This window comes from Nicotiana tabacum, chromosome 22 (assembly GCF_000715075.1).
Source record: "Nicotiana tabacum cultivar K326 chromosome 22, ASM71507v2, whole genome shotgun sequence".
NCBI lineage: Eukaryota > Viridiplantae > Streptophyta > Magnoliopsida > Solanales > Solanaceae > Nicotiana > Nicotiana tabacum.
Window position 1 is genome coordinate 24,291,766 of NC_134101.1, and position 22,178 is coordinate 24,313,943.

Below are 22,178 nucleotides of genomic sequence, written 5' to 3' on the forward strand. Positions count from 1 at the left end.
ATTGCATGTGATGAAGATATCAGCCAAGAAGCATTATAGACAAGCAAGTCACAAAAGTCGACTGATAGTACAGACGCAGTCATAGATTTGACTTATGAACCTCTCAACAATCAACTAGAACCACAGAAGGAGTCAACTACTCCTACGATTGGAACACATCCAAATGAGTGGAGAAGTGAACCAGAATATCCTCAGAAGTTTATTATAGGAGATCCAAGTGAAGGAATAAAAACCAGGGGAGCTCTCAAGAAAAAGGCAAATATAACACTCATCTCTCAGATCGAACCAAAGAAGGTTGAGGAAGCAATAAAAGACTCTAGTTGGGTACAAGCAATGCAGGAGGAATTTGATCAATTTGATAAAAATCAAGTCTTGGAACTGCTACCTAAGCCTGCAAATGTTGCCATAGTTGGAACCAAATGGGTTTTCAGAAACAAGCTGAATGAAGATGGAAAGGTTGTGCAAAACAAAGCCATTTAGTATCCCAAGGCTACTTACAGCAGGAAGGAGTCGACTACGATGAAACTTTTGCTCTAGTAGCTCGAATAGAGTCTATACGAATTCTTCTTGCATATGCATCTTTCAAATGATTTAGACTTTTCTAAATGGATGTCAAAAGCGTCTTTTTAAATGGCTTTATTGATGAGGAGGTGTATGTAAAACAACCTCCTGGTTTTGAAGACTCAAAATTTTCTTACCATGTGTATAAGTTGACTAAAGCTCTGTATGGACTCAAACAAGCTCTTCGAGCCTGGTACGAAATGCTTAGCTCGTTTTTACTTGATCATGGTTTTACAAGACGAATTTGCTAATCTCATGCAAAGTGAGTTTGAAATAAGCATAATGGGAGAGCTTACGTTTTTGCTTGGACTTCAAATTCAATAATATGAGGAAGGAACTTTTGTATGCTAGACCAAATATACAAAGGAATTGATTCAAAAGTTTGGCATGAGTAGTGCTAAAGCAATTAGTACACCAATGATCCCATCAATAAGTCTCGACAAGGACGAAAAGGAAAATCCAATTGATGAAACTAAATACCGTGGAATGATTGGCTCTTTACTTTACTTAACTAGAGTCGACCAGATATTATATTCAGTGTGTGTAAATGTGCCAGGTTTCAGTCAGCTCCTAAGGAATTGCATCTGACTGCAGTAAAGAGAATAATATGTTATCTCATCAGAACTGTTTCTATGGACTATGGTACCCACGATCTAACAATTTTAAACTTGAAGGTTTTTCAGAAGTTGATATTTCAAGTGATAAGAAAGACAGAAAAAGCACCAGTAGAACATGTCAATTACTAGGAAAGGAATTAATATCATGGAACAGTAAGAAATACGGCTCAGTTATATTTATTACAATTGAGGCAGAGTATATTGCCATTGGACAGTGTTGTGCACAGTTACTAGGATGTCTCATCAACTGGGTGACTATAAATTATTTTTTAAACCTATTCAAATATTTTGTGATAATTCTAGTGTTATATATCTCTCAAAGAATCATGTGAATCATTCTAGGGCTAAGCATATAGATATTAAATATCATTTCATTAGAGATCATGTCCTTAAGAGAGAAATAGAGTTATCATTTGTTGGCACAAAATCAATTAGCAGACATTTTCACTAAGTCTTTACTTGAAGATAGATTCTACTCCTTAAGTGACCTACTTGGCATTATTTCATTTCATCATAAAAATTAGGACCTATGTGTTAATTTTAATTCTTGTTTGTCCAATGTTTTTAGTTTTCTTTTCTTCTGTAAGTACGCATTAATTAAGCGCCTCCAATTTCCCTTTATTTTCCCATTAGTTACAGCTTTCCAGAAAGGAAAATCAATCATCATGTCCTTTTACTGACACCCTTTCCTTTCATGTACTCAACCGTCAAAACCTTTTCTTTTTAACCCTCTCAACCATCTTCTCTTTTCTTCATTATTCTTATCGCTCAAAAACTCTACTCCAAAAATCCTTCAATGGCTAAACACTCCAAGAATCCCTCTGCCTCCACAAGAAAAAGTAATCGTTCTAAGGGAAAACCCTCTTCTTAGCCTCCAGAACAAGTAGACCTATGGCCTGACAACTTTGAAAGGTTTGCCTCTTCTCAGGCAGAACCATCTGACCGCTCTCATCGAATAGGAGAAACATCTCTTGGCAAAAGGCCCATGGAAGACCCCCAAGAAATCCAAAGTATACCTCTCGAGTTCTCTAGAGTCCGGCCTCAATTTATGGGATACCCCAAATAGAGGTTTCTTTGTTTCTCTCAAAGACAAGCCCATTGCTCATGGCAGCGTAATCGATCTTGATGACATGGAGGCCCTTAATTGTAAGGTAAAGGATTTGTTTGTTTTTCAAGGATAGTCAAAATTCCTCTCTTTATACCCTCCCAAAGTTTATGAACCTTTAGTGAGGATGTTCTATGTCAATCTTCATTCTAGCAAGCATGATAAGTTAGAATCCCTAGTTCTAGAAAAACGCATTGTCCTTGATTGTGCCATGTTTGACTCAACTTTTCAGTGTAAGTGCTCTGGCTTTCCTATGATTTTCAAAAATACCTGGCCTGAAGATTTTGAAATTTCTTTTGATCAAGCAAAACGATGTATACCTGAGTGTCCATCTGATTTCCTCCTTATCCAGTTAGGTCCTAGTGATGTTAGATTCGAAACCCGAGTTCTGGCCCACATTTTTGCAACTACCCTTCTTCTTCGCACTGGCTCATTCTCCACCCTCTCTCAATGAGACACCTTTCTTGTATACTATCTAATGACCAAGCTTAAGGTTTAACTATCCTCATGGGTCATAAATTTCATGATTAAAAGTATTGATGACCCCACTAGTCTACCATATGGTATGGTTATCACCCATCTCTTGGAAGGCCACAACATCTCTATCTTAGAATACCCCTTTGTTTTTGTCTCAAAATCCGACAACTCTAAAGCCTTTGTCAGTATGGGGTGTTAAGGGTTCATGGGTGAAGAAATAAGAGGGTGAAGTCAAGAATGTTCAGCTTGATTCAAAGACCAAAGCCTCTCGTTCCCATCATAGTGTAAGTGATCCTGATCTTATAGAAATATTGACTGCTATTGACAACAAGCTGACCATCATCGAGGACCTTCTTGGTGCAACTCAATCAACTGTTGGGGATATCCATGCCATCTCCAAATATACTGGGTCCGATATTTCAAAGATAAGGGTCAAAATTCTCAAACTTGTAGAAAACACAGTCAAAGCCTTCAAGGAAGTATATGACAAGATTGATGGGGTGACAGTTTTAGCAAATGCCAGCTTTGGGCGTCTAAAGGAGGCGATTTGTAACACACTCACTTATTTCTTGCGTTGCTAGTTGTGGATGTTTCAGACATTCTTTTGCCAAACTCTGCATGCCTATAATTTGCTATATTTGCCTATAATTGCCTAAATTGCCAATTTTTGCTTATTTTAATCTGTATATATGAATATCCCCTATTTGTTGATGCCAAAAGGGGGAGAAAAAGTAGTTATATAGTGCAGGACAAATAGCAGCACTTGTTGAGGGGGAATCGACTACAGCGTATAATGCACAGTACAAACAGCAGCGGCACCTTTTGAGGGGGAGTCGACTGTCACTCTATGGAAGTCAACTTACAAGTCGACTACATCAAACCAAAAACAAATAGTAACATGGAAGTAAACTGTTGACGAACGTAAAACACACACTTAAACTGCGCTCGCTAGTCAAAGATAGTATAGTATAATATCGTGTCTACAGGGATTGAATTTAAATAGTATTCTCGTAGTTTCTAGCTTGATTGTTATCCAGGAGGATCAACAATTGAGATTTATATGATTAATAATAAAATTTTACTAAGAATCTAAAATCTACAGCTATTAACTAATGACTATCGAAACAAGGAATAAGCAACTAAGGTTATCAGTGGGAGAGGATAGGGTTTTGACAGGATAGGTGCAGGATAATTGTTCGGGATCTCACTCTAGATAATTCACTTATAATATTCAAGTGAGTCTCTCGAATTCACTCTATTATTAGTTCAAACGTTCAGCAAAAACGCATCTCTCGATTAAGTCTTAACCTCATGAGATGAACCAATTTAAGCAATGTGAAAATATGTAAGAATGTGTAGTGGATCGGACTTTAGAAAAATCTCTTTCGACTATTTTCCTAACTAGGTTTAATCAATGATTCAACTAGCCTCCTTCGATTAGTTAGAAGAATCTATGAACTCAACCAATAATATAATGCAAGGATATCACAAGTTATGCCTCTCTCGATTACATGAACTAGTGAATATAGATGCAATAATTAAATCTTACAAAATGATTCAAATATATAAAAATAGAGTTATAATCCACAAACAATCATCAATACACCAAATTCATCAAAACCCAAAAGGAACTACTCCATAGACATGGAGAAGTTCTTCACAAATATAACTAAAGTATAGGAAAACATAAATTCAATCCAAAACTGGATCTTGAACGAGGAAGGAATGATGAAATCCTTGTGCTTGTGTTCTTCCCAAGCCTCCTTAGGTAAAAAAATGTATCAAAAGTTCATCTAAAATGGTATTTTGGTGTATTTAAGCCGCCCCCAATAAACACTGGACGAAATTACCCTTTCTTAGCTGAAATGGGACGTCACTCTAACATTTTTGGGCTACCGCGCCGCCCCATGCAGCACACATGTAGGAAATTCTAGAACGTGCCAAAAAATTATTTCTGCCAATTTTTGCACTGCCGCGCGGCGCCTCGCAGCGCCCCATGCGGCACGGCTGTGCAAATTTTGCAGTGTATTGAGTTTTTTCACTTTGCAAGAAAATTGAACTAGCTCTATGAGGCCCGCGACGTGGTTGTGCAATTTTCTCAGAGTGTTTTTTTTTTCTTACTTCTTGATATTCAGACTTAGTTGTCGACCCTCGAACGTTATCCTGGTTTGATCCCTTAGGCTTTTACTCATACATCAAAGTTCCAACTTGTTTGATTTAGCTTCCGAATATCATTTAAATTCGAAATCACTTCCTACAAGGCATAAAATGCACAATAAGTATAATGCACTAACATTAAAGCTCAAACACAAGAAAATGCAGTAATATGAGTGCAAACAATAGCTAAAACACGGGTTTCTAACCTACCATCAACTTTTATATATTATTTTTTTGTCATCATCAAAAAGGGGGAGATTGTTAAATATAAGTTTCAATGATGAAAAAATAATATATCACTGTTGGTGCAAGATCTCAAGGGATAAAACAAAGGAATCAAGAGGCCCTATCATTTAAGTATGGACTAGGGAAATAATCTATCAACGGGAGCTCTAGAAGCAAAGGAAAGGAAAAGTATCAATGATTAGAGATTAAAAAGGAAGAAGCAGCAAAAATCCGGATGTAACGACCCGGCCGGTCGTTTTGAGTGTATTAGCCCCGATTCCCTATTTACTGCTTTTCTTGTATCTGTTTCTACTTACGTGACTGGTCGGGAGGTCTTGTTTTTGGTTTCGGTGTGATTTGGGATACTTAGTCCCTAAAACAGAAGCTCAAGTCTTAGGATTTTGATCGTAGTCGGAATTGTGTGAAGACGACTCCAGAATGGAGTTCCGTCAGTTTCGTTAGCTCCGTTGGATGATTTTTGGACTTAGGAGTGTGTCCGGACTGTGAATTTGAGGCTTGTAGCTAATTTAGGCTTGAAATGGAGAAAGTCAAATTTTTGGAAAGTTTGATCGGGGGTGACTTTTTGATATCTGGATCGGATTTAAATTCCAGAAGTTGGAGTAGGTTCGTAATATTGAATATGACCTGTGTGCAAAATTTGGGGTTGATCAGGCGTGGTTTGATAGGTTTCGGCATTGGTTGTAGAAATTGGAAGTTTCAAGTTCATTAAGTTTGAATCGGAGGGTGATTCGTATTTTTGATGTTATTTAAAGTGGTTTGAGGATTCTACTAAGTTCGTATAGTGATTTGGGACTTGATGGTATGTTTGGTTGAGGTCCCGGGGGCCTCGGGCGAGTTTCGAGTGGTTAACACATCATTTTTAGCCTTGGTGAGATAACTGATATCTGCTGCTGCATTTTTTCTGGTTTCCTCTTACGCGTTCGCGAGAGGAACCTCGCGTTCGCGAAGAGTGTTTTTGAGATGGTGAGATTTTGCCATACGTGTCCGCGAAGGAGAGGACGCGAACGTGAAGGTATGGCAGTGTGTGCATCGCGAACACGTGAGTGACGTCGCGTTCGCGAAGGGGGGTGAGGCAGCTGGGGACCCCTAGTCTTTTGTTCTACGCGTTCGCGAGGTGAGGGATGCATTCGCGAAGGTCTGAGTTACAAAGCTTCGCGTTCGCGAAGAGTTAAGTTGAGAGGCAGTCTGAGTTAGCCTACGCAAACGCGAGAGGACGGGCGCGTTCACGAAGACGGAAATCTGGGCAGGCAGTATTAATTTCAAAAACGAGGGTTTGAACCCATTTTGCATATTTTGAGCTAGAGAACACGGAATTGGGCAATTCTTGAAGGAAGTTTTGTGGAGTTGATTGGGGTAAGTGATTCCTACTTGGTTTTGGTTAAAACCCATGATTATATCTTTAATTTTATCATCTAATTTGTGATTTGGGGTGAAAAATTGGGGAAGAAGATGAAGTGTTCTTCAGCTAGATTTTTTGGGTTTTGAATGGGATTTTGTTATCAAATTGGAGTAAATATGGTATGGTTAGATTCGTGAGGGAATGGGCTTTCGGTTTTGTGACTTTTGTCAGATTTCGAGACGTGGGCCCGGGGGGTTGAGCCTATTTCGGATTTTTAACTTATAATTTCGTGTGTCTCTTGTGGAATTGATTCTTTTAGCCTACATTAATTATATTGTACTGCTTGTGGCTAGATTCGGGGCATTTGGAGATTGATTCGAAGGGCAAAGGCATTGTGGAGTAGGATTTTTTACGCGTTTGAGGTAAGTAACAGTTTTATATCTGGTTTTGAGGGTATGAAACCCCGAGGATTGGTATGATGTGAGTATTTGGAGGTGACGCACATGCTAGGTGACGGGCGTGTGAGCGTGCACCGTGAGGGATTGTGACTTGGTCCGTCCCATGAGACTGTAAAGTCGAATAGCCATTGTTATTACTTGTTTTTCCTTGCCTTTGAGCAATTAACTGCCTTTCATGTTAGAAACCATGCTTAGGCCTTATGATCTCACTGTTGGGACCCACAACAATCGTATACTCGTTGAATTGACTGTTAGTTGTTGTCTTGCACCAGCTCAGGCACCACCCGTGCCCATTGTGATTCCAAGACTTCAGGAGGCCTTAGCTCAGATTCTGACCGCATGTACCAGTCTTGATCAGGCGGTCTCTGTTCCGGCCACAGCAGCCACTTCTCAGGCTGAGGGAGGTGCTCAAACTCTCGATACCCGCACACTAGAGTATGTGGTACAGGGATTTCAGACATCGGGGGCACCACCAGCCCAGCCGGTTGCATCTACTCAGGACTATGTGGTTCCTGCTATGCCTGAGGATGAGCAGCGTAGATTGGAGAGGTTTGGAAGACTCCAGCCTCCATCTTTCAGTGGTACCGAGGGAGAGGAGGCACAGGGTTTCTTGGACAGATGTCATATGATACTCCGTACAACATGTATTCTAGAGGCCAGTGGGGTCGCGTTCACTACTTTTAAGTTCTTGGGGGCTGCCTTCAGTTGGCGGAAGGCTTACGAGAGGCGTAGGCCGGCCGGCACAGCACCCCTTACATGGCAGCAATTCTCCGGTCTATTCCTAGAGAAGTTCGTGCCACAGTCCCGCAGAGAGGATCCGTGCAGGCAGTTCGAGCAGCTTCATCAGGGTGATATGTCTGCGACGCAGTATGAGATATGATTCTCGGAGTTGTCCCATCATGCTATCTGGTTGGTTCCCATAGACAGGGAGAGGATCAGGAGGTTTATAGATGGCCTCACTTTTCAGCTGCGATTACTTATGACCAGAGAGAGAGAGTGTCTGGTGCTACTTTTGAGGAGGTTGTCGACATTGCTCGTCAGATTGAGAAGGTTCGCAGTCAGGAAAGGGTTGACATGGAGGACAAGAGGCCTCGTGGACAGGGTAGATTTAGCGGTGCTCCTTCTGGGGGTCAGTTCCAGCACGGTAGAGGCCGTCCTTTTAGACATGCTCACACGGCTCGCCCAGTCCACCGTGGTGCATCATCTGGCCATGGGTCACCCAGTCATTAGTAGGGCCAGTCGTCATTCAGTGCACTACCAGCGCAGAGTTCTCACCATGCCTCATCAACTCAGGTTTCCACGGGTAGTTCCTCTGGGCATCAGGAGCAGCAGTTCCGCCAGAGGAGGGGTTGTTTCGAGTGCGGAGATTTTGGTCAGATTAAGAGAGATTGCCCTAGGTTGTTGAGTGGGGCTCCACAGTAGAGTACTCGGCCGATGGCACCAGCACTAGAAGCTTTACCACTCGCCCAACCAGCTTGGGGTGGGGCTCAGTCAGCTAGGTGTCGCCCTAGAGGGGGAGGCCGATCAGGGGGCGGCCAGGCCCATTTCTATGCTCTCCCTGCCAGACCAGATGCCATTGCTTCAGATGCTGTGATTACAGGTATTGTCTCAGTTTGCCACAGAGATGCCTTTGTATTATTTGACCCTGGTTTCACTTATTCATATATTTTCTTGCATTTCGCTCATTTTCTGGATATGCCCCGTGAGTTTTTAGTTTCATCTGTTCATGTATCTACTCTTGTAGGTGATACTATTATTGTGGACCGCGTATATCGGCCATATGGTGACTATTGGGGTCTGGAGACCAGAGTAGATCTCTTATTACTTAGTATGGTCGATTTCGACGTGATTTTGGGTATGGATTGGTTGTCTCCATGTCATGTTATTCTAGATTGTCACGCTAAGACTGTGACATTGGTGATTCCGGGGTTGACGAGGGTTGAGTGGAGCGGCTCTATAGACTATGTTCCCAATAAAGTGATTTCATAGTTGAAAGCTCAGCGGATGGTTGAGAAAGATTGCCTATCTTATTTGGCTTTTGTGAGGGATGTTAGTGCAGAGACTCTTGCCATTGATTCTGTTCTGGTGGTGCGTGATTTTCTGGATGTGTTTCCTGCAGACCTGCCGGGCATGCAGCCTGACAGGGATATTGACTTCGGTATTGATTTAGTGCCGAGCACTCAGCCCATTTCTATTCCACCGTACCGTATGGCACCGACTGAGTTGAAGGAGTTGAAGGAGCAGCTTTAGGAACTCATTGATAAGGGGTTAATTTGGCCTAGCGTGTTACCTTGGGGTGCACCAGTGAAGAAGAAGGATGGTACTATGAGAATGTGCATTGATTACAGACAGTTGAACAAGGTCACAATCAAGAACAAGTATCCTTTGCCACATATTGATAATTTGTTTGACCAGCTTCAGGGAGCGATGGTGTTCTCCAAGATTGATTTGAGGTTAGGGTATCACCAGCCGAATATTCAGGATTCGAATATTCTTAAGACAGCTTTCAGGACCCAATATGGCCATTATGAGTTCCTTGTGATGTCTTTTGGGCTGACCAACGCCCCAGCAGCGTTCATGCATCTGATGAATGGTGTGTTTTAGCCTTATTTGGACTCGTTCATCATTGTATTCATTGATGATATCTTGGTGTAATCTCGTAGCCAGGAGGAGCATGCCCAGCATCTGAGGATTGTGTTACAGAGATTGAGGAAGGAGAAGCTTTATGCAAAGTTCTCCAAGTGTGAGTTTTTTCTCGACTCAGTGGCGTTCTTGGGGCACGTGGTGTCCAGCGAGGGTATTCAGGTGGACCCGAAGAATATAGAGGCGGTGCATAGTTGGCCTACACCGTTCTCAGCCACGGAGATTAGGAGATTTCTTTGTTTGGCGGGCTATTACCGTCGTTTTGTGGAGGGTTTCTCATCTATTGCATCGCCCTTAACCAAATTGACCTAAAAGGGTGCTCCTTTCAAGTGGTCAGAGGAGTGCGAGGAGAGCTTTCAGAAGCTCAAGACTGCTTTGGCCATGGCTCTAGTTCTAGTTCTACCATCAGCTTCTAGTTCCTACACAGTGTATTGTGATGCCTCGCGGATAAGTATTGGATGTGTTCTGATATAAGAGGGTAGAGGGATTGCTTATGCTTCGTGCCAGTTGAAGCCTCGCAAGAAGAACTATCATGTCCATGATCTTGAGTTAGCAGCTATTGTTCACGCTTTAAAGATTTGGCGGCACTACTTGTACGGGGTCCATTGTTATATTTTCACTGATCATCGGAGTTTGCAGCATCTGTTCAAACAAAAGGATCTTAACTTGCGTCAGCGGAGGTGGTTGGAGCTTCTTAAGGATTATGATATCACCATTTTATACCATCCCGGGAAGACCAACCGATGCCTTGAGTCGTCGGGAGGAGAGTTTGGGGAGCTTAGCATATCTTCCAGCATCAGAGTGGCCATTAGCATTGGATGTTCAGGTCTTAGCTATCCAGTTTGTTAAATTGGATATTTCTGAGCCGAGTCGAGTATTGACTTGTATGATCTCTCGGTCTTTTCTTTATGATCGTATCAGGGAGCGTCAATATGATGACCCCCATCTACTTGTCCTTAAGGACACGGTCCATCACGGTGATGCTAAGGAGGTTACTATTGGAGATAATGGTGCATTGAGGATGCATGGCAGGCTATGTGTGCCCAATGTAGATGGTTTGCGTGAGCTGATTCTCCAGGAGGCTCACAGTTTACGGTATTCTATTCATCCGGGGTGCCGCAAAGATGTATCAGGACTTGAGGCTGTATTACTGGTGGAGGAGGATGAAGAAGGACATAGTGGAGTATGTAGTTCGGTGCCTAAATTTCCAGCATGTGAAGTATGAGCATCAGCGACCAAGTGGGTTGCTTCAAAAGTTAGTGATTTCGGAGTAGAAATGGGAGCGGATCACTATGGATTTCATTGTTGGGCTTCCACGGACGCAGCATAAGTTTGATGCAGTTTGGGTGATTATGGACCGGCTGACCAAGTCAGCTCATTTCATTCCTGTGATGACTACCTATTCTTCCGAGCAACTAGCTCGAATGTATATCCGCGAGATTGTCAGGATTCATGGCGTGCTGGTATCTATCATTTCTGACCGGGGTACGCAGTTTACATCACGGTTCTGGAGGGCCGTACAACATGAGTTGGGTACTCGAGTGGAGTTGCGCACAATATTTCACCCTCAGACGGACGGACAGTCCGAACGCACTATTAAGATATTAGAGGATATGCTCTGTGCATGTGTGATGGAGTTTGGGGGTTCGTGGGATCAGTTCTTACCACTAGCGGAGTTTGCTTACAATAACAGTTATCAGTCGAGCATCCAGATGGCACTGTATGAGGCTTTGTATGGTAGGCGGCATAGGTCTCCAGTGGGTTGGTTCGAGCCGGGGGAGGCTAGATTATTGGGTACAGACTTGGTTCAGGATGCTCTAGAGAAGGTTAAGGTGATTCAGGATAGACTACGCACAGCCCAGTCCAGACAGAAGAGTTATGCGGATCGGAAGGTTCGCGATGTTGCATTCATGATTAGAGAGCGGGTCTTGCTCCGAGTGTCACCCATGAAAGGTGTTATGAGGTTCGGAAAGAAGGGAAAGCTGAGCCCGAGGTTTATCGGTCCATTTGAGGTATTGCGACGTGTTAGGGAGGTTGCTTATGAGCTTGACTTGCCACCCAGTCTAGCAGGATTTCATCCAGTATTCAATATTTCTATGCTCCGGAAGTATCACGATGATCCGTCTCACGTGTTGGATTTTAGCTCAGTCCAGTTGGACAAGGATTTATCTTACGTTGAGGAGCAGGTGGCGATCTTAGATAGACAGGTTCGAAAGCTAAGGTCGAAGAATATTGCTTCTGTAAAGGTTCAGTGGAGGCGCCAGCCGGTAGAGGAGGTGACTTGGGAGACCGAGCAGGATATGCGCAACCGTTATCCTCATCTTTTTACCACTTCAGGTATGTCTCTATGCTCGTTCGAGGACGAACGATTGTTTTAAGAGGGGGAGGATGTAACGACCCGACCAGTCGTTTTGAGTGTATTAGCCCCGATACCCTATTGAATCGGAGGGTGATTCATGTTTTTGATGTTATTTGAGGTGGTTTGAGGATTCGACTAAGTTCGTATAGTGTTTTGGGACTTGATGGTATGTTTCGTTAAGGTCCCGGGGGCCTCGGGCGAGTTTCGGGTGGTTAACGGATCATTTTTGGCCTTGGTGAGATAGCTAATATCTGCTGCTGTATTTTTTCTGGTTTCCTCTTATGCGTTCGCGAGAGGAGCCTCACGTTTGCAAAGAGTGTTTCTGAGTTGTGAGATTTTGCCCTATGCATCCGCGAAGGAGAGGACCCGAACACGAAGGTATGGCAGTGTGTGCATTGCGAACGCGTGAGTGGCGTCGCGTTCGCGAAGGGGAGTGAGGCAGTTGGGGACCCCCAGTCTTTTGTTCTATGCGTTCGCAAGGTGAGGGATGCGTTAGCGAAGGTCTGAGTTGCAAAGCTTCGCATTCGTGAAGCGTAGGTCGTGTTCACAAAGAGTTAAGTTGAGGGGCAGTCTGAGTTGGCCTACGCGAACGCGAGAGGACGGTCGTGTTCGCGAAGAAGGAAATCTGGGCAGATAGTATTAATTTCAAAAATGAGGGTTTGAACCCATTTTGCATATTTTGAGCTAGAGAACACGGAATTGGGAGATTCTTGAAGAGATATTTGTGTAGTTGATTAGGGTAAGTGATTCCTACTTGGTTTTGGTTAAAACCCATGATTATATCTTTAATTGTATCATCTAATTTGTGATTTGGGGTGAAAAATTAGGGAAGAAGATGAAGTGTTCTTGAGCTAGATTTTTTGGGTTTTGAATAGGATTTTGTTATCGGATTGGAGTAAATTTGGTATGGTTAGATTCGTGAGTGAATGGGCTTTCGGGTTTTGTGACTTTTGTCAGATTTTGAGATGTGGGCCCGGGGGACGTATTTGAGCCTATTTCGGATTTTTGACTTATAATTTCGTGTTTCTCTTGTGGAATTGATTCTTTTAGCCTACATTAATTATATCGTACTGCTTGTGGCTAGATTCGGAGCGTTTGGAGATTAATTCGTGGGGCAAAGGCATTATGGAGTAGGATCTTTTGCGCGTTTGAGGTAAGTAACAGTTTTATATCTGGTTTTGAGGGTATGAAACCCCGAGGATTGGTATGATGTGAGTGTTTGGAGGTGAGGCACTTGCTAGGTGACAGGCGTGTGAGCGTGCACCGTGAGGTATTGTGACTTGGTCCGTCCCCATGAGACTGTGAAGTCGAATAGCCATTGTTATTACTTGTTTTTCCTTGCCTTTGAGCAATTAACTGCCTTTCATGTTAGAAACCATGCTTTGGCCTTATGATCTCACTGTTGGGACCCACAGCGATCGTATACTTGTTGAATTGACTGTTAGTTGTTGTCTTGCACTCAGTCACAGTCTTACTTGTGTGTTATATCTCTGTTCCCTCTCATTTCTTGTTGATACTTGTTGTATTCTCTTTTTGGGCTGATCTTTATGATTTCTGAGGGCCGTGAGACTAAAGAGGTACATGACTGAGTAAGACTGAGGGCCTGGTTATGAGGTATAGATACCATAGCACGTGAGTTGTCCGTGCGAATTATGATGTTGATACTAAGCACACGAGTTGTCCGTGCGGATTCGGATATGATACTGTAGCACGTGAGCTATCCGTGCAGATCTTGATATGATACGATAGCACGTGAGTTGTCCGTGTGATTATAGCGCTTGCTGGAAGGACTGTTGTATTGAAGGTTGAGAGCTTAGAGTATGAGCTGTTAAGATTAAGCTGAGTGACTGCTGCCTTGAGAGTCTGTACTTACTTTTATTTATTTATGCACTTATGTTGTTATCTGTTGTTGTTGTGAAATTTCTGGAAGATTCATATCTGCTTTACTTGAGCTCGAACTTATTTGAATTATACCACCGGATTTGAAAGCATGTTCACCTTTTACGGAAAACTTTTGAAATGATCTGTATTTCTTATAGCTCGTCGCTGCTTCTCAGTTCCTTATTTAATTTGTTACTTGTTGAGTTGGTTGTACTCATGCTACACCCTGCACTTCATGTGCAGATCCAGGTGTGTACGGTTCTGACGGTCGCCGAGTTCGTGCGCGAGCTGATTATCGGAGACTTATGAGGTAGCTGCTGGCGTCTGTAGTCCTTGTTTCTCCATTTTTATTATCTTTTCTCTCTTGTATTGGCATTTGGCATAGACTGTAGTAGACTCTGTTCCTAGATTGGTTGTTAGATGCTCATGACTTAGTGACACCTCGATGTCGGGCTATCATTTTCGCACTTGTATTTTTGGGTTTTTACTCCGTTATTATGTAAACATTCAGTTAATTTAATTGCTTTAGCTCCTTCCTGTCATATAATGAAAGCATATTGAGAATGCCGGCTTGCCTAATTCCACGATAGGCGCCATCACGACGGGTTAGGTATTTGGGTTGTGACATCGGAAGAAGAATCAATCAATGATTTGATAGATGATTGACGGAAGCTATTATAGGAAGGTCTTAAATCAAAGGAAAACAAGATTACAAAGCTCTGCAGCGGAGATCGTTAAAGCTCGAAATTAAGGGATCCGTTGTTGATCACTCAATTAACAGAAAGATCTGCTTAGCGGAAGAAAAGCTTGTCAAAGCCATAAGTCAAGGAAGATCAACGGAAACTTGACCTTATTCTTAGAAAGAATCAATTTATGATTCGTTTCAAGGATCAACTCCCTTGGGTTTGTAATTTCTCAAGATTCACGTCAATCAAGAGTCAAGAAGATCTCACGAAGTATATATATATATTTGTTCCAGGCTTGAAGCAGGCATGCTTTGAACGAATCATTATCACTCTTTTTGTTCTATTCCAAACAAGCATTGTAATTCTCTTTAGATGTATTGTATAATTAGTGAGAGAAGAAAAAGAGATAAACACTAGTGAGGCATTGTATCAAGAAGAGATAAGCGACATAGAGACTAAGTTGTTGGTCTAAAGCTACATCAACCATGTTGTAATCGAGAAACTTCAAATACTGAAAGAGAGCACCCTTACAACCCAAGGGGAATGGACGTAGGATTCACATTGAATCTGAACTAGTATAAAAATCCCGATGTCTTTAATTCCTGCACTTTATTTCTACATTATTACTATTTTGTTCTTATCTCTAATCCACTAATTGGCGATGTGAATACAAACATAGATTCTTTAAGTATTTTCAAATAAAATTTCGATATTTAGAAACTACATAAAAAGGTACTATAAGTCACAATAAAACTACAAAAAATTATGGTCAAAAAGAAAATCTTATCTTACTGCCTAAATAGTAATGTTTCATTCTTTTTGAAAATGAGGGAGTATATATTACATCATAATTGTCCTGTACGAAGTTCTAGCCTTATAAGAGATAGGCATCTGAGGCACATGGTTGTTCTGCTGGGTTTTACCAAACTTCCAGCCTTACATTTTGTTTTCTTTATGAGCATATAATTTGCAATTGTACCAAAAATCTTCAGCAGCATAGACAAAGAATTTAGTACTTTCGTTCCACTAATGATTTCCTAAAGGTGAGGACATGTCATTACACTCCAAGGCAAATATATTACCCCCTTATTTGATTAGTACACAGAATATAAAAGATAAGAGAGCATCACGCACTTACTAAAAAAAAGTAACATGATTTGCTGTTAAACTGATTATAAAATAAGGCCCACTTGTGTTCTCTATTGTTTATAGACAAGAAAAGCATGCAAGGAAAAAAAAATAAGCCTTCAATTATCATCTTGTCTCCATCTTGAATGCCATTGATATTCAATTGCGTTCTCAATAATTATGACATTTTCTGAAGCATGCATTTCAGTTACAAAAAATGGAATTGCTGAGGAACAATAAAACTATTTCGGTACTAGTAACTTTGTTAGAAAAGTATCATCTTCTACCTGTTATAACCGCTGAACGGGCAGGGCGGACCTATGTTATAAAAAAAAGGGTTACTCGAGAAAAAAATGATATATGCATATGCATTTCTAACCTATGCTATAAAGAAAAGGGTTACGTGCACAGGAAAGTTCAACAAAAAATTGATATATACATATACATTTCTTAAAAATTACTCCCTCCGTTTCAATTTAGATGAAATAATTTGACTCGGCATGTAGTTTAAGTAAAAAAAGAAGACTTTTAAAACTCGTAATCTTAAAAGCTTAAGGGGTAAAAGTTTTGTGAGGTTATGACATTTGTGAGGTTATAAAAGTTTTTTATTAAGGGTAAATTGGGTAAAATAAAGAGTTTAAAGTTAAATTATTTCCAAATTTAAAAATATGTCATTTATTTTGGAACAGACTAAAAAAAATCTCATCTAATTTGAAACGAAAAAATAATAATATATTAATAATGACACCCTATATACGAAGTAGATTTAGATTGAGTAAAAAATAATATCCCAAAACCTTTAAATCGTGGGTCCGCCGTACTCGAAAGTAAAAGCTAAAGAAAAATGAGACCAAAAGCATTACGTATTTTTGACCTTCCACTCAGCATATTTTGGAAATGACAGCAAGGGTTGCTGACTTGCTGCACAACTATGTGCGGAAAGAAATTATTTTTTAATTTATATGAACTTATTTCCTTTTTAATTCGTGTCAAAAAGAATGGTCTTTTTCTCTATTTGAAAATAATTTATTTTTATGCAATGATTTATAGCCACACAAAATATATGTGCCTTATTTTATACTATAAATTTAAAAGTCTTCTTTTTTTTTTTAAATTCCGTACTCAGTCAAATGAGTTCACGTCAATTGAAACAGAGGGAGTAATTTTAGTGAATGAAAAGGACAATAGGAAGGGGTGGGGAAGAAGGAATTTTTTGGGTTTTACATTTGGAAAAAAGCCAATTATTGACTGTTCTTGATTCTTTCACCTAAATCATTGACTTGTAGAATTAAACTTTCCCTTACAATTTCTTAATTCCTTTAGTTTCTGTCACTACATGTTCTCTCCCCCACCCAAAAAAAAAGAAACTAATAAAATAAAACTTCAAACCAGGCACAAACGACAATACCTCATCAAATTTTATAAAGTAGCATTGATTTCAACAACTTGAAAGGAAATATAGTATCAAGAGCCAAAGCAAGAATATATACTTCTTTATGTGGTGCCTTTAAGCAGATTCCCATTTTTACATTTCAAAGAGAATGAAGAAATTCCTTTGCTGAATTTATAGTCTTTGGCTAGTCTAATGCATACTTGCTTTGGTCCTCAATAAGTTGACGAAACAGTAACTAAAAACTGATAAATCTTGTATAAAATTACAACAACAACAATTATTCTAGTATAATCTCATAAGTGGGGTGTGAGTAGAATAATGTGTTCACAAACTTTATTTCTCTACCGTAGAGAGGTTGTTTCCAATAGAATATCGGCTCAAGGAAAGATGCAAGTAAAGCAGTATCAACAAACAGTAATGACCAAAAAAAAAGGACAAAGGAACAACATGAAGTGATAAAAATCTACCAATAATAGAATACAAGTCCGCCACTAAAAAAATCTGGTATCAAAATTGGTAGATACAATTTAGCTAGCGTTTGGCCATAGATTTTCAAATTTATTCTGAAAAATCTGATGTGGGTGAAGTTTGGTTTGAAGATGAAAATGTGTTTGGACATTTGTTTTGGGTGAAGTTTGGTTTGGAAAAACATGAAACATGACTTATACCCATAAGTTCTAAAAACTATCACAAATACCCAACAGTACCATTATCAATAACATTCATTATATTATCGCAAATCATAATCCTGAATATAAATAAATTTGATACAAAATTATCATTTTTATAATTAACTACATGATACATTATCAGATGACGGAGAAGACGAAGCAACATCGTTACAAAATAATAAATGGTGGGCTCTTTTATAAAATATAAAAGTTTGGGGCAATTTTTAAAAAATATAGTAGTGATTAGCTGGTTTTGAAATTTGGGATTTGAGATTTGGAATTTGACCAAAATGTAGGCAAAATTTATGGTCAAACATATATTTGCCAAATAAAATCCAAATTTATTTTGACAAAATCTATGGTCAAACGATCTTCAGTGTCCAGTAATAAACAAGTTTGTGTTGGATTTACTTCAGCGTGAAGATGTTTGGAAAGTCAGTCATGTCAATCTTAAGTTTCTTCTTTAATATAAAAGGCAAAGAGCTACATGTAATATATAGTAGCATTTCAGCAAGTGGGTTGTACCATAATAAAGCATTGATTACTTTGATGAATGCCCAACCAACATGATCATGTTAGTCAACATACCACTATCTCCAATAAAGCAAATTAAAGAAAGGAAAAAGAAAGAAGAACAAAGAAAAAGGAAAGAAAAGGAAAACAGAACCCACAAGAAAAAAACAAGAAACACCAATCTAAGCATTCTCCAAATTCTTTGTTTTTGCCATCTGCTTTCCTTCTAAGCTGCTTTGGTCTGTTCCCCTTTTTCACCTTCTTCTTCTACTAAACAATACCCTTCAAAGCCACACTTCAATCATTCGCGCCCTTTACTTCCTTCTATCTGATATTAATATAACCACTAAGCTCAGGTAAATTCTTCTCATTCCCCTGTTTTCTCCCTTCTTTTCTAATTAGATTCATTGGTCTTGTTACTATATTCATAATATTTTGTATTGTTACTACTTGTCGTCATTGCTTCTTCTCATTTTTTCTTTAGTCAAGTGTATATGGTCTTTCAAAGTTAAGGGTAAGGCTGCGTACATCCCTCTCCCCGAACCCTAAGTATAATTGTGGGAATACACTGCGGTTGTTGTTAGTTGGTCTTGTTAGTTGAGATAGGAGAGTAACCTCTTTTGGGCTACACCATTATTATTTTATTTTTCTGCAGTCCCATGTATAGTAAGAGTCTTTCCAACGACGAGCAGTTGGTGCCCGTAAGTAATCCAAGAACTTGGGTACCTTATATGAGTACTAGGGACTGTTCTCAAGGATTTTGCAGTTTATACTGCCCACAATGGTGTTACATAATCTTCCCTCCACCACCTCCATTTGAATTCCCTGATGATGATTCTAGTCCTAATTTCTCCCCTCTAGTTATCGCGATCATTGGAATTTTAGCCAGTGCTTTCCTATTAGTCAGTTATTATGCCATAATATCAAAATATTGTGGGAATAGGAATGTTACAAGAAGGGAAAATAATGAAGAAGATTCAGAATTAGAAGATCAAGATCATGACCCTTCGAATCACGAACCATGGCATGCGAGTACAGGTGGTTTAGATGAAGCTGTAATCAAGTCTATTACTGTGTTTAAGTACAAGAAAGGTGATGGATTATTGACTGAAGGGACAGATTGTTCTGTTTGTTTAAGTGAATTTCAAGAAGATGAAAGCCTTAGACTTTTGCCAAAATGTAGCCATGCTTTTCATGTAACGTGCATTGATACATGGCTTAAATCTCACTCCAATTGCCCTTTATGTCGAGCTAATATCATCTTTCCAAATGCTTCACCTCCTCCAATCATGGAAATTATTCCTCTAGCAAATGAACCAACTCCACAAGTCCAACCTGAAAATGATATTGAAATGGGCATTAGAGAAGAAGAATCACAAGAAGAAGATGTAACGAACCATATAAATCAAGAAGTTAGGAGATCAGTGTCAATGGACTATGAATCACAAGGTCGTTTATCGATAGCTGATGTACTAAGAATTGATCACGACGAATTCGAAGATTGTCAGTTGCAAAGAGATGTTGGAACATCAAAATTACAAGACAATAATGGTGAAGAAATGAGTAGGAATGGGATTAGAAACAATGCACTTATACATTGTGTGACAAGTCCTATGGTGATTAAGAGATCATTATCCAGTGGGAGATTATTGTTTCCCAAACGTGGGAGAGGACAAAACATTGACATTCCTTTGTCAAATATTTGATTATTTTTGTGTCAAGATTTAGGAGGATTTTTCTATGCCTTTAAACAAGTTAAGAGTCAGCAAACATGAGTTTGAAAGGTCTTTTTCTCTTAGAAATTGAGCTTTTCTGTTCTTTAGTTCATCCTCTGTTTTTGTATGGCTGAGTGAATGGATGATTGTTCTATGCAAAAATCAAGGGAGAGCTCATGTCTTATGGGACTTCAATGGCATGATTTCTTGAGTTTTATTTGTTTGATTATTGTGTGAGAGGCTAGTCTTGTTACAATTGTTGTATTGGAGTTGGATTTAATAGGCCTAAAAAATGTTGCACCAATAGAGGGATTTAAAATTGTAACGGGATAGGGATGGAGAGTGGAAGAAAATTTATTGCTCAAATGTGATAGAGTTTGTCTAAGATTTGGCAGGGGTCGTTTCGTTGCATTACCAATGTTAACTATCTGTATAAAACTTCACATTAGTGTTACAATGTTTGGTTAGCTTCTGAAATTTGCATAAAATTTAGCTTATATAATAGTACATTGTTTGATTGGCATTTTTGTTGCCTACATAAGCATAACTAAAAGGCCCAGTGGTCAATGAAGTGGGTGAGAACCTTGAGGTCTCAGGTTCAAATCCCAGCGGAGGCAAATACTAGGTGATTTCTTCTCATCTATCCAAGCCTTTGTGGATAGAGTTACCTGGTAGCTGTTGTTGGTAGGAGGTGGCAGGTATCCCGTAGAATTAGTCGAGGTGGGCGCAAGCTGGCCCGGACACCACGGTTATCAAAAAAAAAAAAAAAGAATCTCATGTTATAAGTTTGCTGGTGAGTGATCGAATGAGATAGAAGGTAGAATAAAAGTATGAGGATTAGTAACACTTGGATTGCAACAACTAAAATGACCATAATAACCGCATGTATTAAATATTTTTTTGTTAAAAGTAAATAATCGCATATTGTGTTTGGCTCTAATGCTTAAGGCAGCCTATCAGCTCCCCAGTAATTGTGTTGTGCATTTTGGAAAAGCCATAGACAACAAAATATTGTTATCCTGGTACTATAGTTAGTTTTATCACATTATTCATGTAACAGAAATTTATGTAATTTTTTTTATGCTGGAGTTCTCACTTTTATAATAATATCGATTAAAAGTTCGTTAAAAATTAAAGTAGGAACTAAGATTCGATGCTCTAATCAAATAATAGTACTATGGTTCAAGAGAAAGTAACAGTTACACATTGGTAACATCTATTTGAAACAAAACGAAATAAACAACTAAAGATATACGAAAAATATACACTGGGCCTGCAGGAAATATTCAGGGCCTCCACACTACTAACTTTTAAGATAGGCCTTAATTAGTTCAAGTGGGTAACCCAACTCAGTCGAGCCCATAAAATTATTGGAACGCATTGATTCAGCTTGCAATAAGTTGTCATTAGACTATGGACCAACTTTGGGCTTTGGGTATGAAAAGTGAGAAACTAAGGACCCCTTTTTTATACAAATTTTTTTCTTTCTTTTTTTTTTCGAAATTTTTTCTTCAAAACTTGTTTGGTTATATGCTGGATAAATTCTTTTAAAGACGAGTTTCCAAATTTGAAAAAGTCAGTTTTACCACTTTTTCATGTAAAATTTCATTTCCCTCATATTGTTTGAGTCGTCGTTTTTTCGGTGTTTAAGTTTGCAAATCGTGCTAATAATGTGTAATTTTTTTTTATAACATCAAATTAAAGTTACCTATAAAAATAGGTAACTTACACAACAAACCGTCAAATCTAATAATGTAATAAAACAATAAAAGTAAAAGAACAATATTGCAAAGAAAGAGAGAGTAATTCTTATTGAATTTTGGGATGATTTACAATGGGGTAAGATCCCTATATTTTTAGGAGAAAAATGACTTAGCCACAAAGTAAAACTATATTCAAAAGCAGTAACAATGGAAAAAATCAGAAATGTAGAAGAACAGAAAATGAATCTGAGCCCACTGAATTCACAGTGTTCTTTAAAGAACTTAATCCCCTCCTAGTACCCGAGGTTTAGGATTATTTCCTCTCATGATAGAACGGATAACCTCACCGGTGTAGCGGTACTTCAAACCCTAGTGGTCAACGAACTCAAAGAGCAGTAGTAAATCACACTTACTGTTTTCTTTTCTGTTAAAATAATGCAGAAAGAATAAGGAGAAATCAGAATTTTCGTAAGGAAAATACGAAAGAGAGTTCATGTATTTATAGCCAAAAAACGTTGGGTTATAC

General features: G+C 39.4%; 1 protein-coding gene across 1 annotated transcript; it reads left to right on the forward strand.

The window, feature by feature from the left end:
- Nucleotides 1-605: 605 nt before the first annotated feature.
- On the forward strand, nt 606-20,172 carry LOC107815272 (uncharacterized). Its single transcript, XM_075242735.1, has 4 exons — nt 606-754; nt 3,044-3,309; nt 18,422-18,590; nt 19,178-20,172. Exons 1-4 carry the CDS (start codon nt 606-608, stop codon nt 19,938-19,940), a joined length of 1,347 nt encoding a protein of 448 aa, XP_075098836.1. The 3' UTR covers nt 19,941-20,172.
- Nucleotides 20,173-22,178: the final 2,006 nt, after the last annotated feature.

Coding starts and splice junctions, on each gene's coding strand:
- LOC107815272 (XM_075242735.1), top strand. CDS start 606: ATGGATGTCAAAAGCGTCTTTTTAAATGGCTTTATTGATGAGGAGGTG. Junction 755..3,043: donor AAACAAGCTCTTCGAGCCTG/GTACGAAATGCT, acceptor TTCCCATCATAG/TGTAAGTGATCCTGATCTTA. Junction 18,591..19,177: donor AATATAACCACTAAGCTCAG/GTAAATTCTTCT, acceptor TTGTGGGAATAG/GAATGTTACAAGAAGGGAAA.